The following is a 14,351-nucleotide window of genomic DNA, read 5'->3' on the forward strand; positions in this document are numbered from 1 at the left end:
AATTTAAAAGAACTTCAGCCGGTCATAAAAAGACAGACATAAGGAGAGCTTGGGCGTTTGGATCTGTGTCACTCCCAGGTGACACGATCCGTTAGGGCACCTTTCCAGCCTTTCCCAGGCTGCCCGCTGCAAAGGAACTTTGTGTTCTAGCAGTTAAAATCTAAGGTGTAATAAGCTCTTCCTATATAATAAAGCGTCTGTTGGCCTGCTGGCCACCCTCTGCGATGGGACCCCGGTCCTAGCAGTAAAGACACGGACGTTAAACCTTTTCTCGGAAGCATACACACACACACTGCCCTGACCGTCGGCTGACAACAGCGCACAGGAGTTAGATCCCAAATACACATTCATTTCTGTCTGTACCTGGCTTGTATTACATTACTGCGTCTGTAACAACGGGATTTAGTTCTCAGCACCCAGTGTTTCTGATAAGCCTGACCATGGACGTAGGTTAAATGTAGGCTGCTGTATTTAAAACCCTTAGTCTTCATTCATTGATTTGCAGCACAAACTTTGCTCTCTCATCTGAAAGACGTTATAAACTCTTTCCACAACAGTCAGTGAAATTAACACCACCATTCAGATGTTTATTATTAAACATGTGCGCTGAGTGTTAGCAGGATGAGATCTTAAAATTAAAGAAGATCTTCTCAGTCATGCAGTCTGACCCCCTCAGTGGCACAAGCCATTGCACTTAGTCCAGTTACCCAGGCACAAAGCTCTGTTTCCCCACAGTAGCTGTGTCTAGACTGGCAAGTTTTTCCGCAAAAGAAGCTGCTTTTGCTGAAAACTTGCCAGCTGTCTACACTGGCTGCTTGAATTTCTGCAAGAACACTGACGATCTCATGTAAGAAATCAATGCTTCTTGTGGAAATACTATGCTGCTCCCGTTCGGGCAAAAGTCCTTTTGTGCAAAAGGGCCAGTGTAGACAGCTCAAATTTGTTTTGCACAAAAAGCCCCGATTGCGAAAATGGCAATCGGGACTTTTTTGCACAAAAGCGCGTCTAGATTGGCAAGGATGCTTTTCCGCCAAAAGTGCTTTTGCGGAAAAGCGGCCGTGCCAATCTAGACGCTCTTTTCCGCAAATGCTTTTAATGGAAAACTTTTCTGTTAAAAGCATTTGCGGAAAATGCCAGTCTAGACGTAGCCAGTGTTTTCTAGAAAGTCCCCCAGTGATTTGAAGACATCAGGAGATGGAGAATCCACCAGTTTTTTGCTCATTTGTTTCAGCAGCTAATCCTCTTCCCTGTCGAACATTTTTGCCTCTTCTCCAGCCTGAAATAGTCTGGCTTCAGCTTTTACTTACTTGGCTCTCACTGAGCCTTATCCAGTCAACGGCATGGGCAATACATTTTGATGGGGGGGCCAAATGGAATGTGGCTGAGAGCTGCACTCTTCCATGACATTAATGCAGGGTCTGGGATGGACATTGGGAGAAGGAAGCAAGCTTGGGATAAGGGTTTGGGATGCAGGACAGATAGAGGGGTCTAGGAGGGAGTTTGGGTGAAGGAGGCAGGCTGTGATCTAGGACACTGGATTCGCCAACTACTCATTAGATATTTAAAGTAACTTTAATTTAGGTAAGTGGCTGAGTGGACTAATAAGGGGTTGTAGGTTTCTGACCACTGAGAGCTCTTGCATATATAGATGAAGGAGTACAACAGAGTTTGGGCATGGTGAGTGTGGGGCAGGAGTGGGGAGCAGAGATTAGGAGGGGAAGGGAGAGGTTGGGGTGGCAGAGGCAAGCTCTGGCCAGGAGATTTATCTGAGTGACTCCTGGCCAGAGGCCAAGCACCTCAGGAAGGCAGGGAGCCTGCCCGACCCTCTCACAGGCTGCAGGGCCATGTGGGTGTGTGAATAATTATGACCCAGAGGGGAGGGAGCGCGGTGCTTTATTTCTGTCCAGAAACCGGCCAATGAGATTGTCCTGGGGGGTGGAAACAGCACCTGAAGCCTTCCCCCCTCCCCTCCAGGCTCACAGTTGCTTTCTGAGGGACTTGTAGATGGGGAGTGGCATCTGTGGGCTGGATCCGATGGCTTGGTGGGGTGGATCCGACCCATGGGCTGTATTTTGCCCAGGCCTGCACTAGACGTAACAGCCCAGTTTCTTGCCTTGAACGAACTGATATAGTGGAAGCCAGGCAGCTCACTGCCTATTTATTGTTTGAAACCAACCCCATATTGAAACTGAGCAGTGAAATCTGAGCTTGAAGGTGCTGTCCACTGTGTGCTTTAACTTCACCCCTTTAGCATCACAAACCCATAGACCAGTGTTTCTCCAAGGCTATGTCTAGACTGGCCCCTATTACGAAATACCCATGCTAATTTCCAACTTGGGGATATTTAAATCCCCCACGGATTTCCCTATTCCAAAGTTGGAAATTAGCATGGCTATTTCATACTAGGGGCCAGTCTAGACGTAGCCCAAGTATTCACAGGTCCCCATGCAGTGCCCCTGGGTCTCCTCACTGATCAGTGCGTGAGAAATAAGGCTGTGTGCACCGTGGTCACTGGGTCTGGTTGGTAACTTCAATGACAATCCCATGAGGATGTTTTCACTGGAATTTTCTCATCATTTAAAGACTCTCCACCTGCAAACTCACCCTGTCTGAAAGCTCCCAGGGATTTTCCTCTTGCTCTCTCCAGTGTAGAGGGCAGCGTGTCTGGTGGGGGAAGGGATAAGGGAGGTGAGACTCCAGGCACTCCTCTTTATAACAATGTCCCCACTCTGAACTCTGCATTTCAATTGTATCAGAGACCAGACAGACACACACTCAGGAACTGAGTATGAAAGAGTCTGAAACTTTCATTTCCTCTCTCACTCGGGCACCTCCCAGCAATGGAGCCAACATCCCAGCAATGGAGCCAACATCCCCGCAATCTGTCCCAGGAGAGACAAGCTGTAAGTGAGATTTACTTTTCCCTCCTCACTCCCTCCCACTTGGTTTCTCATTCACTTACTGCCTCTTATCATAACCTGGAGCTGTGGTGGTGGGACACGTGGCCAACACAGTAACTTTAACCATTTTGATCTCTGAATGGGAGGTCCAGAGTTTGCAAATCCCTGGCTCTATCTCCAAGTAGCTGGGTCTGTTCAATCAGTGTCTCTAAGGACAGCAGCATGATGGGGCCGTCATTCTCCACGTGGGAATTGAGGCAGAGGAATATTGGCTTCAGAGGCCAGATTCAATGGTCTCAGATACTTGAACCACTTTCTCCTCATCCATCTCTTCCAGGTACCTTTGAACTCCCTCAGAGTCTCTGACAGAGCAATCATTTTCTGAGAGAAACTGCTGACTTGTTCTTCCAGTTCAGGGGAAATCTCCTCTGGCAGCTGGAACTGCCCCATCTCACACCTGGACAGAAACAATTCCATGTGATTGTATTTAGTTTACTGCTGATAAGTACTGGCTAGGAAGTCTCAGCTCTAACAGGCCTGGAGTTAGAATTCCTCGAATTTTCCCAGCATGAGAGCATGAACAACACAGTCCATGGCCATGCAACTTTCCCCTGAAAGGCCCCATTGCTGTTCTTCACTTCTGGCCTGAGAAGACTGGCTGGGGGACAAAAGGGGAATTGAGTCTTCATGGCCAACTCACTCCTTGGCCTTCAGGCACTGAGAGACAAGAGGTTCCCAGGTGAAGGACTGAAGGAATCTGTCCAATAGGGACTAGACTAAGACACCAGCTCCACCCTCCCCTGCTCCTCCCACACAGGTCCCCAAACAGCCCTCAGATGGGACAGACTCTTGGTCCTTGCTGCCCTGGGCTGACTGTACCCAGTGCCCAGCAGTGACAGGCCCATGTTCCACCCCACAGTTCTGAGGTAGCCAGTCCACAGGGAGGTAACAGCTCCAGGAAACACTTGAGGTCAGACTGTGCCCTGAATGGGGAATTCCAGAGTCTGCTGTGTGAGGATGAGACCCTCAGAATTAAATAAATGAAAAATATTCATATCTAACATCTGGCTGTAGAGCCCTGGGGAGATGTGGTGCTAACATCAGCTCCAAGCCTTTTCCCTGCTCTCTGCAGTGTGAGTGGAGTGAGAGCCACATACCTAATCAGGGTGCTTCTGACGTCCTAGAAAAAAAAAAAGACACAGAAAAGACTCTCAGCCCCATTGGACACACACAGGGGATCTCAGGGAAGGGATTTTGTAAACATGGGAAGAGAGGCCCGGCCCTGGCCCCGGCCCCAGGAAAATGGATCCCCTGAGAGAATGGGACTTTACAATCTCTAGTAGCGCTGTGCCTGTAACTTTACAAAGCACAGCAATCCTCATATGGCAGCAATGCACATGGAGTTACACCCAGATCTGACAACTGGACCACAGCACTTGGGATTCAGGAGCCTCCCTTCCCTATGTGGCGAGCTGAGACATTTCTCCCTCAGTCTCACCTTCAGGAGTTCATTTGCTGGTTTCTGACACTTCCCCTCCAGCTCACTGATCCGCTCCCTGAGACAGGAAATCTGCACAGAGAGTTTTCTGACAGTGTCAGTCTGGAGCCTCCCAATCTCCTCGTCCAGCTTCTCCAGCTGGGCTAGCAGAAGTCGCTCTTGTTCCTCCAGGAACTGCCGCAGCTGCTGAAACTCAGCCACAATCATCTGCCTCTCTGCTTGGGTCCATTTCTGTATGAAAACAGGGAAAGGGCTGGTCAAGGGCATGAATGGAGCCCAGGGCCCTTTCATGGAAAGCTGAGTGCGCAGTAGGGAGAATTTCTTGGAAAACCCTAAAATGTGTGACATTTGACTCTACTTTGTGGTTAGTAGGCAGAGGTGGCTCTCCCAGCATCTCCTTTGGCCCCTGTGTCCCCCTGAAAGGGATTTTCCCATGTCTGTCATGGGCAGCTGTGACATACTGTTGGTATCTTGCTGGTTGCTGGGCTTGGGCTGTGGGTGACCCCCACTGGTCATTTTCTGTACCGCGGCCCAGCAGAGTAGCTGATGGTCAGGGAGGCAACCTGTTCGACCAGTTACCTACCCGGGAGAGGAACAAAGGAAGGTGGAATGCCACCACTGCCTGGGGGAAGGGCTGGAAGGGATGTTTTTTTAGTGTCGGTCTAGGAAGCAGGGGAGAAGGAGCTAGGGAGGGGGCTGGGATTGTAGGGCCCAGTCATCCCCCATCTCAAGGGGAGGCACTGAGGCCTCCTAGTCCAATTCCTGTAACCAGATTACATTCGTGCTGTGCTGTATTCTGGAGAAGCAATAAACTCCCTCTATTCTACTGGCTGGTGGAGTCTGTTCGTGCCACTACAGGGGTGCAGGAGGCGGGGGACCCCGATGCGCCGCCACAGCAGCATCTTTTGTTATTCATGGGCTCTGGAAATTCAGACCCTGAGCAGCATGAGGCAGGACTCAGCACCACCCTGACAGAGATACCCTGGGAGGAAAAAGAAGGAAACATGTTAATGTACCAAGTGAGCAGAGAGCCCTTCAGGGGGGGACACAGCTCCTTTGGGGAGGATGTCTGGGAAAGCCACAGAGGCTGGTCTCATGCAGGGCCGCATTATGACTTTTGTGGGCCCTAGGCACTTTTGCCTTCATGGGCCCTTTCTTCCATAAAAAAATTAATATTATATATATATATATATATATATATATATATATTTTTACGACTGCGTTGGTATAAGGACGAATATAATCCAGGCTCGATTATATTCGTCTTTATACCAATGCAGTCGAAGTAAACTGCCCTGAGGCAAAGTGGGCCTCCTATCCGCCATCATTCAGTTGGCGCCTATGGCCGAAGCCATACTGGCCATACAGTTTACAGTCACTAAGCTTCTCACTATAGTACAAAATAATAGTGCATATATCAAAGCGTTCTCCATTTTGATTACTTAAAAGGTATGTATTATAATTAATTTAATCAGTAAGTTATATCTTTAGGTTAGTGATTACCTTATATAAATAATTTATTAATTTTGCAAATATGGGATTGTTATTCACTAAATGTGTGAATAAATTTGAATGGAATGAAGTGCACATGTATATTTTATTGTGTTTATATTGGGTGCTTAATTATAACATTTGAAAAAAACCGTTACATCTCAAATATACTCACCTTATTTCAGAATTGATAAGTAGTTCCATAAAATTATTATATGTACAGGCAGTCCCTGGGTTACGTACAAGATAGGGACTGTAGGTTTGTTCTTAAGTTGAATCTGTATGTAAGTCGGAACTGGCGTCCAGATTCAGCCGCTGCTGAAACTGACCGCCAGTTCTGACTTGGTTCTTAAGTTGAATCTGTATGTAAGTCAGAACTGGCGGTCAGTTTCAGCAGCGGCTGAATCTGGACTCCAGTTCCGACTTACATACAGATTCAACTTAAGAACCCGAAGTCAGCTGCTGCTGAAACTGATCAGCAGCTGATTCCAGGAAGCCCGGGGCAGAGCAACTGTGCCTTGGGCTTCCTGTAGTCAGCGCTGGTCAGTTTCAGCAACGGCTGACTTGGGGACGTCTGGGTCAGAGCAGCTGGGGTGCTCTGCCCTAGGAGTCCCGATTCAGCCGCTGCTGAAACTGACCAGCAGCGGCTGAATCAGGACGCCTGGGGCAGAGCAGCTGGGGTGCTGCCGGGTTGGTCCAGTAGTGCCCAGAGCGGCGCTGCGGGACTAACTGGCAGCGCCCCAGCTGCCCTGCCCCAGGGTCCACAACAAAAGCCTGGTCTGCTGGGGAGGGCACACTAGCTGCGCCCCGCCCCCAGCAGACCAGGGACACAGGGAGCAAAGCGGCAGCGGGGGGTGCCTCGCCTCTGAGGCTTTGCTCTGGCGCGGGACCGCTTTGCTCCCGGTGCCCCTGGTTTGCTGGAGACGGTCCCCAGCAGACCAGGGGCACCGGGAGCAAACCCGCAGCAGCGGCGGGGTCCCCCGCTTCTGAGGCTTTGCTCTGGCAAAGCCTCGGAAGCGCGGGAACCCGCCGCTGCTGCGGGTTTGCTCGCAGTTCCCCTGGTCTGCTGGAGACGGTCTCCAGCAGACCAGGGGCACCAGGAGCAGCTTTTCTCGCCCCGGAGGTCGAGGTGGCTGACCACTGCCTGTGAGCTCCGGGGCGAGAAAGCCCCGTTCGTAAGTGCGGATCCGACATAAGTCGGATCCGCGTAAGTCGGGGACCGTCTGTATACATGTGCAAGAAAGTATTCGGTAAAAATGCAAATGTGTATTACTGACGGAAATTCCGTTACGGTGTAATATCCGATTGTTGAGTTGAGCTCTAACTTTCTATTTGAATTACTGCAATTAATAATATAATATAAACAATTAAATTTTTAAATACTGTGTTGTTTTTTTTATTTTAATAAACATTTTTCTGAGCCCTAAAAATTTCGTGGGCACAAGGTACTTATGCTTTGGTGGGCCCCTCCCACCATAATAATATCAATATTAAAAATTATTTTTGATATAACTTTAACTACTTCAACATTTTATTTTTTTTCTTTTTTAGGCAAAATTTAATAGATTTTCGTGGGCCCTAAAAGTTTCATTTTTTTTCTGATGTGAGAAAAAAAATTAAAACATTTTCTTCAACCCTAAGAGTTCATTTTTTCTTCTGACTTTAAAAGAAATTAAAACATTTTTGTGGGCCCCTAAAAGTATCGTAGGCCCCAAGCACTGCGCCTAATGAATACGTTGGCCCTGGACTCATGCACTGACATGGATGCTCAAAGCCTTTCTACACATGGATCTCACCCTGCAATCCACGATCCAGGAGAAACACAAAACAAGCCCAACCTCACCAAGGCCACACAGGAGTCTGCCTCCTAACACAGCCCTCCCAATGCCAGTCCCTGCTGGTCCATAGCCACAGGCACCTACCAGATACTCCTGGCGTTTTCCTTCTGCTGTTGTTTTCCTTCCCAGCACCTGCTCTCTCTCTTCCCTCAGAGTCTTCAAATGGGCCTCCAATTTTTCCTGAAGAAACAGATACAAGCACGAGAGCAAACCCCATCAGATGTTGGGAGCCCATCTGTCTGCCTTTAAGAGAGTCCCTGTTTTGTGGAGCTCTGCCCCTGTCCAGTAGGGACTCAGCCCTGGACATGGTTTTGTCCGTAGAAGGAGACTGCGGATGCAGCAGGACACCTGCGACGGTGGGAGAATGATCAGTAGTAGCACCTTTATAAAGAATGATGCAGGTGGGGATTAGGGAGGTAAAAAATCGTTAACAATACTAATCATGTAACCGATTACAATTTTATCAGTGACAGGAGTTCTTTAACCTGCTGACAGATAGGGCTGATAGTGGAAATGGGCTCTCCCGGGCCAGGGATCTCTCCCGAGGTCTGCCTGGGAAAGCCACAAGGACTGCTGGCTGATGATAACTCCCAGCAGCTGCAGACTGACATTAGCTACCAGAGGGAAGCAGGCACTGGTGGGGCAGTGGGGAATTTAACTAGTAACTAGCACTGATAATTAAAACGCCCCTGACAGCAACTCTGTACCTTGTACTCCTGGGCAGCTTCCTTTATGGGCAGCACCCTGGGAGCCTGGGATCTGTCAGACACCACACGGATGGGAGTTTGATCCTCTTCACAGAACAGCTTCAGAGCCTCCTGGTGCTCCCCGCACACCCCGTCCCATCTTGCTCTCTTTGCTGCCTGGAAACTCAGCGGCTTGGCTGGTTCCACCACGTTTGCCAGCTGCCGGTTGGGCCGGAGGGGTCCCTGCTGCTCAGTGTCTCTGCCCTGAGGGCTGAGGGGGGCCTGGCAGGAATTGTGCCCACACTGCAGAGTGACAGGGGCTGTGAAATCCTCCAGGCAGACGGGACGCGGCGCTTCCTCCCGGACACTTTCCACGGGGCTCTCTGCAGCCATGGCTGCCGCTGGGCTGGGGACCGGGGCCGTGTCACTGTCCTGAGCTCGGCAATGGAGGGGCAGGGCGGGGGGGCGGTATCAGCACTGAGGACGAATCAAAATTAAAAACTGAAAAAGCCCCAAAATATTCGTTCAGTCCCTGCCCCCGCCAGGGCCCCCCATGGCCCCTCAGCCACCTGCCCAGCCAGACCCCCCCCGCACACTCTGCAGCCCCCTCGCAGCCCCGCTGTGAGCCCCGGCGCGCACCCCCAGACACCCCGAGCCCGGCGGGAGAATCAGGAAGCCCGACGGAGGGACCGCGGGGGGGGGGGGGCGCCCCGATACCTAACGCCGCCTCCTCCCCCCAGCCCCCTCACGCCGGGCCGCCCCCTCCGCTCTGGGCCAACCCCGCAGCGAGTAACGGCGCCAACGGCCCCTCGCAACGGCTCCCACCTCAGGGCGCGCGGCGCGTGACGTTACTGCGGCCACCGCGGGGCGGGCGGGGAGTGACGGGCGGGGACGCACTAAAATCCGGCTGCGGGGTGTAGAATGGGGCGGGCGCGGTCAGACCGCGCATGCGCAGCGGGCTAGTGACCCCGTTCAGAATCCAGCGCCCGGGGTTTAGCTCAGACCGCGTGTTTGTGCCGAGAGCAGCTCCCCTGGGGCGGGCACCGGCTCTGCGGGGGGAGCCTCCCGCGGGACACCGGAGCGGCCCCAAAGCAGCTGCTGCGCCGGGGGCCCGGAGGGGGGGAGCCAACAGGCTGCGGGTCCCCCCCACTCCAGCCCCCTGCCCCTGAGCCCCCTGGCCCCGCCGCAGTGCAGCCCCTGCCCCTCCATCGCCCCCACAGCCCGGCGCCCCAGCACTCGCCGTGGCAGCCACTGGCCGCAGCGGGAGCCCGGCGGACCCCGCCCCCCACTGTGACGTTGCTTGCTCCGCCCCTTGCTCTCGCTCCGATTGACAAGGGTTCCCCGGGCTGTCACGCCTCCGTGGCCGCATCATCAGTGACGTAAACTGCTTTGCCCCTTGGTCTCCCGCCCGGGTGACGGGGATTCCCCTGGCCCAGCTGTCAGGCCGGGAGCGACGGGGCCGCCCAGAGACTCGGCGGGGCGGGGCCGGGGCTCCACGAACCAATGAGAGCGCGGAGCCCAGTGACGCGCCTGCGCGCTGCCGCCTGCCCCCCTCCAGCGCGAGACACGGACCCGCCTCTGGGGCCACTGGGGCGGGAGCGCGCGGACTCGGCCGGGCTCGGGACCCGGAACGTGTCACCTGCGGGGGGCGCCGGGTCCTCGCCCTGGGCAGGCAGCTCCCGCGCCCCCCGTCTGTGACCGTGACAATCCCCCTGCAAGCCCCTCACAGCCCTTCCTGCGAGCCCGCCCCCCTCCAAACCTCCCTCTTCATCCCCCGGGGCTTTGGCAGACACCCCGATATCCTGCAAAGCCCCGCTCTGAAGTGCCCCTGGGCTCTGTTTGCAGGACGCTGGGAACGGGGCGGGTCACTGGGGATCCCTGCTCTGTTCCCTCCCCCTGGGGCACCCGCACTGGGCAGACAGGACACTGGGCTGGGGGGGCCTTTGTCTGACTCGGCCTGGCCGCTCCTGCGTGCATGGGACCCAATAATTTTGGCAGCGCTATTGACACTGAGGCTCCTTTAGAACGAGCCAGAGCAGCCTTAGTGCACGTCAGGATCAGGCCCTGGAAACATGGATTCCAGCTGGAATAAGTGTTTGGCCTGAGAATTGAATGTCACTGGGCTTGGAGGGAGCAGATGCCAGCGAACCTCGATTTCACTGTCCACTCACAAACTGAGGGGAAAAATCTTTCCCTTCATAGTAACTGAAAGTTCCACACAGGCCCAGAAAGAGCCGGGCTGCTTGAGAACTTCTTATCCTTGAAGGACTTTGACTTGATCTGTTTTGAGAGTCACATTAACAATTTGTGGTTTAATAATAAAGATTTTCCTGTTTGAATCTCAGTATCTGTCACTGAATAGTAACTGTCTGAGCCCAGTACTGCCTGCCCCTCCCCCTAGCATTTCCCACTGCTGTGAAAATTGAACATGGTAAAACTGCAACTGGGAGCATGTAACTAGATCCATATAAATACTCAACTGTTACTTTATCTGTCAACATCACACATCAAACACAATGAATTCTGCACAAGATTCACTCTCACTCCTTATAGGCACAGTTCTGGGAGCTGAGCAGCCCAGCCTGGTGGATTCTGGGGAACATGTGACGCCCCAGAGACTCGCCACACCAGCCCAGGGGCAGGTGCCAGAGCCCGAGTGTGGGACATTGATCACCAAAGCCTCCAGAGCTGGGATGTCTCCTGCTGGCTCTTCCCCTTCCAGGAAACAGCCTGAGTCAGCTCCAGGGAGGGGAACAGCCCATTTTTGCTGGAGGCAGGTAGAGCCTGAGCTCAGGAAATTGAAACTGATCCTCTTCCCCAGCCCAGAGTTAGCCATGGCCGCAGCGAGCACAGTGGAAAGTCTCAGAATGGAAGTAACTTGTCCTGTCTGCCTGGAGTATTTCACGGACCCGGTGATCACAGCCTGCGGGCACAATTTCTGCTGCACCTGCCTCAGCCGGTGCAGGGAGGGACCCAGCCCAGCCATCCCCTGCCCTCAGTGTAGGGACCCTGTACAACAGGGCCCCCTCGGGCCCAACAGGCAGCTGGCGAACGTGGTGGAACTCGTCAAACAGCTCAGTTTGCAGGTAATGAAGGAAGCAGGCAGGTGCGGGGTGTGCAGGGAGCAACAGGCAGCGCTGAAGCTGTTCTGCGAGGAGGATCAAGCCCCATCTGTGTGGTCTGCAGAGAGTCCTGGGTGCACCAAGCGCACACGGTGCTGCCCATCTGGCTAATTTCCCTGACTGTTCTCTGCCCCAGTGTGACTCAGCAACCAGCTGAAGCCTGCCTGGCCCAGGAGAGGCTGTGACAAAAGAAATGCTCCGAACAGGGGGCAACAGAGGCCAAATTCCAAGTCTTTAAAGACACTGGATGTGAGAAACTTCTCTGAGATGCTCAGTGGAATCCTTCTGAACCTACCCCTCCCCCCCGGGAGAAATGAGGGCCCATTACCGCATGGGAGGGGTATGGATCAGCAGCAGGCTGGCCTCTGGGAATGTGCTGCCTTCAGACAGGAAAAGGGGAGTTACAAGCTGCTGTTGTGGTTACAGATCTGATGACTAGAATTTAATGTTATTACTTGTATTTGCATCACAGTCACCACGTGAGATCCGGGCTCTGCACAAAACACAACCAGGGACAATCCCTGCCCTCAGCAGTTTACACTCTAGATAGACAAAAGTTGGGAAGGAAATTGAGGAGAGGGGGGAGAGAGAAGAGATGGTGAATCAGCCGGGCAGTTAGTGGGTGAGGTCTGTTTAGAGACTCAGTTTCTCCAAACACAGTTAATGAGCCTAACCACTAAGCCATGCTGCCACCTCAGACCCAGGGTTGAAACATGTTGGCTAGGTGAGAAAGATGCCCAGCAGAGAGCAGCGGTTTCCCACTGGGATGCTGAACTCCTGGGCTGCTCCAGGAGGGGTTAAACTCAGATGCTGTGACCGGCACTAGAGGAGATCGCTGGGCTGAACACTGTGTGGGACCCAGGAACCTTGAGTTCACCCACAGCAGGGCTCCAGGCAGCGCAGGGCCACGCCAGACACCATTGGGAGCAGACTGGGTTGGAGCAAAACTACCCCCACGCTGGAGCTGCCCAGTGCGACTCTGAGCTGTGCCAGGCAGCCTTTGGGAATCTCCCAGGATGCACTGCTGCCAGGAGCTGTACCAGGCACTGGGGCAGTGGGTACCTGCCCAGAGGGTATTACCACTGCAGGGCAAACCCCAGCCATCCTGAACAGAAATCAACCTGTTTAATTAAGGGAGTCACAGACCCATCCGCAGAGCACAGGATATGCCCACGCCTGCCTGCCTGGCCTCACCCACCTGCATTGGTCTCTGTGGGCCTGTTCCTGCCTCACTCAGACCATCCCCACCTACATCATTCTGCATGGAGGTGCCGCCCTCTCCTGCCCCCACCCTCACAGGTGTCCTGCTGCAGCCTCAGTGTCCCTCAGCTACTGCTACACTGTAGCCTTCTTCCAGAAAAGCTTATGCAAATGAAGCACAGTGTGGAATATCGCTGTGCTTCATTTGCATCAGTAATTAGCATCTGCTTTTGAGCAAGAGGCTTTTGCGCAAAAAGGAGCCATGTAGACAGCAGATAGAGCAGCAAAGTGGAGGGGGAAAAGGAGGTACTTGAAAGCGGCAGCGATGCACAGCTGGGCCTGGGATCAGCTGTGCGGCACTGCTGCTTTGAAACGCCAAGGCACCGTTCAAAGGGGCAGCACTGCTGAGCTGATCCCTGGCTCGGTGTTTCAAAGTGGCAGTGCTGCACAGCTGATTCCAGGTCCAGCTCAGCGTCTCTGCGCATGTGGAGCCTGGGATCAGCTGGGGACTCCCCAGCTGATCCTGCGTTCCACGTGGCATTTCAAAGCAGCAGCGCAGCATGGAGCCCAGGGTCAGCAGGGGACTCTGACTCTCACTGGGGACTCTTGTGCATTTCAAAGCTGGCACCCACCTGCAGCCTGGAGTCAGCGGGATTCCCACCTGCCCTGGGCTGCACACGGAGTTCTGCATTCCTCCTTTGAAACGTACTAGAACCCCAGCGGGAGCTTTTACATTTAACAGGAGGAATGCAGAAGTGCCTATCGACTAATCGAGAAGTCGATGGAAATTCCATCGACTACTCGACTAGACAATTAACCACTAGTTAGCATCCTTAGTTTCTCCATGATCTTGGGTGTGGACAGGCCCTGAACTTACATGGCAGGGGATGAGTTAATGTCCAGCCCTGGTGGCTTTCCCAGAAATCCTCTGCCAGGGTCAGACATGGAAACATCCCTTTCAGAGGGACACAGGGGACAAAGGGGAAACAGAGACACCTCAGCTTAGTACCCGTAGGGTGGCGTTAAGTGTCAGAAATCTGTGGGTTTGCCAAGTTCTCCCTGCTGTGCACTCAGCTCCCCATGAAAGGGCCCCGGGCTCCATCCATGTCCCTGACCAGCCCTTTCCCTATTTTCATGTAGAAACAGACCCAAGCCGAGAGGCAGAAGATTGTGGCCGAGTTTCATCAGCTGCTGCAGTTCCTGGAGGAACAAGAGCGACTCCTGCTGGCCTGGCTGGAGAAGCTGGACAAGGAGACTGGGAGGCTCCAGTCTGACACTGAACTGGAAGAACAAGTCAGGGGTTTCTCCCAGAAAACCACTGCGCTGTCAGAGACTCTGAGGCAGTTCACAGGTACCTAGAAGGGATGGGGAAGGGGAGAGTGAGCGAAGCATCTGAGGCCATAGAAAGAGACCGTTGATGGACATTTGGTTCCTAATTTGATGAAGCTTCTGTTGAATTATGGGATGAGAATGGTGCCCACTTCCTGTCCCAGAAACTCAGGTGGATTAATTGAACCTTATTTGTCCCAAAAGCCACTTTGTAATTGCACTGACAGAGCACAAAATGGCCAACACACAGACAGAAAGGCACCCAGCTCCGTGTTGCTCTCTGCAGA

General features: G+C 53.2%; 2 protein-coding genes across 2 annotated transcripts in view; both read right to left on the minus strand.

Annotated features, from left to right (window-relative positions):
- Window positions 1-14,351, minus strand: part of LOC142824071 (uncharacterized) — a 144,051-nt gene that overhangs the window by 15,169 nt on the left and 114,531 nt on the right. The window contains 4 exon segments of the mRNA XM_075915811.2: window positions 2,605-2,664; window positions 3,242-3,357; window positions 4,058-4,080; window positions 4,399-4,629. Coding sequence (XP_075771926.2) covers window positions 2,605-2,664; window positions 3,242-3,357; window positions 4,058-4,080; window positions 4,399-4,629 — 430 coding nt within the window.
- Window positions 4,624-8,859, minus strand: LOC149521372 (zinc finger protein RFP-like). The gene is made up of 3 exons (XM_089773785.1): window positions 8,435-8,859; window positions 7,812-7,907; window positions 4,624-5,380 (listed from the first exon to the last, which is right to left on the minus strand). Exons 1-3 carry the CDS (start codon window positions 8,804-8,806, stop codon window positions 5,222-5,224), a joined length of 627 nt encoding a protein of 208 aa, XP_089629911.1. The 5' UTR covers window positions 8,807-8,859; the 3' UTR covers window positions 4,624-5,221.

The sequence above is a fragment of the Pelodiscus sinensis genome, chromosome 28 (genome assembly GCF_052426305.1).
Source record: "Pelodiscus sinensis isolate ZL-2025 chromosome 28, ASM5242630v1, whole genome shotgun sequence".
NCBI classification, from domain to species: Eukaryota; Metazoa; Chordata; order Testudines; family Trionychidae; genus Pelodiscus; species Pelodiscus sinensis.

Bases quoted from the DNA above. Each gene is read 5' to 3' on its own strand.
- LOC149521372 (XM_089773785.1), bottom strand. From the start codon at position 8,806: ATGGCTGCAGAGAGCCCCGTGGAAAGTGTCCGGGAGGAAGCGCCGCGT. The intron at 7,908-8,434 runs GTACAGAGTTGC...CTGTTTCTTCAG, and splicing joins AAGCTGCCCAGGAGTACAAG to GAAAAATTGGAGGCCCATTT. The intron at 5,381-7,811 runs GTAGGTGCCTGT...TTTTCCTCCCAG, and splicing joins GAAAACGCCAGGAGTATCTG to GGTATCTCTGTCAGGGTGGT.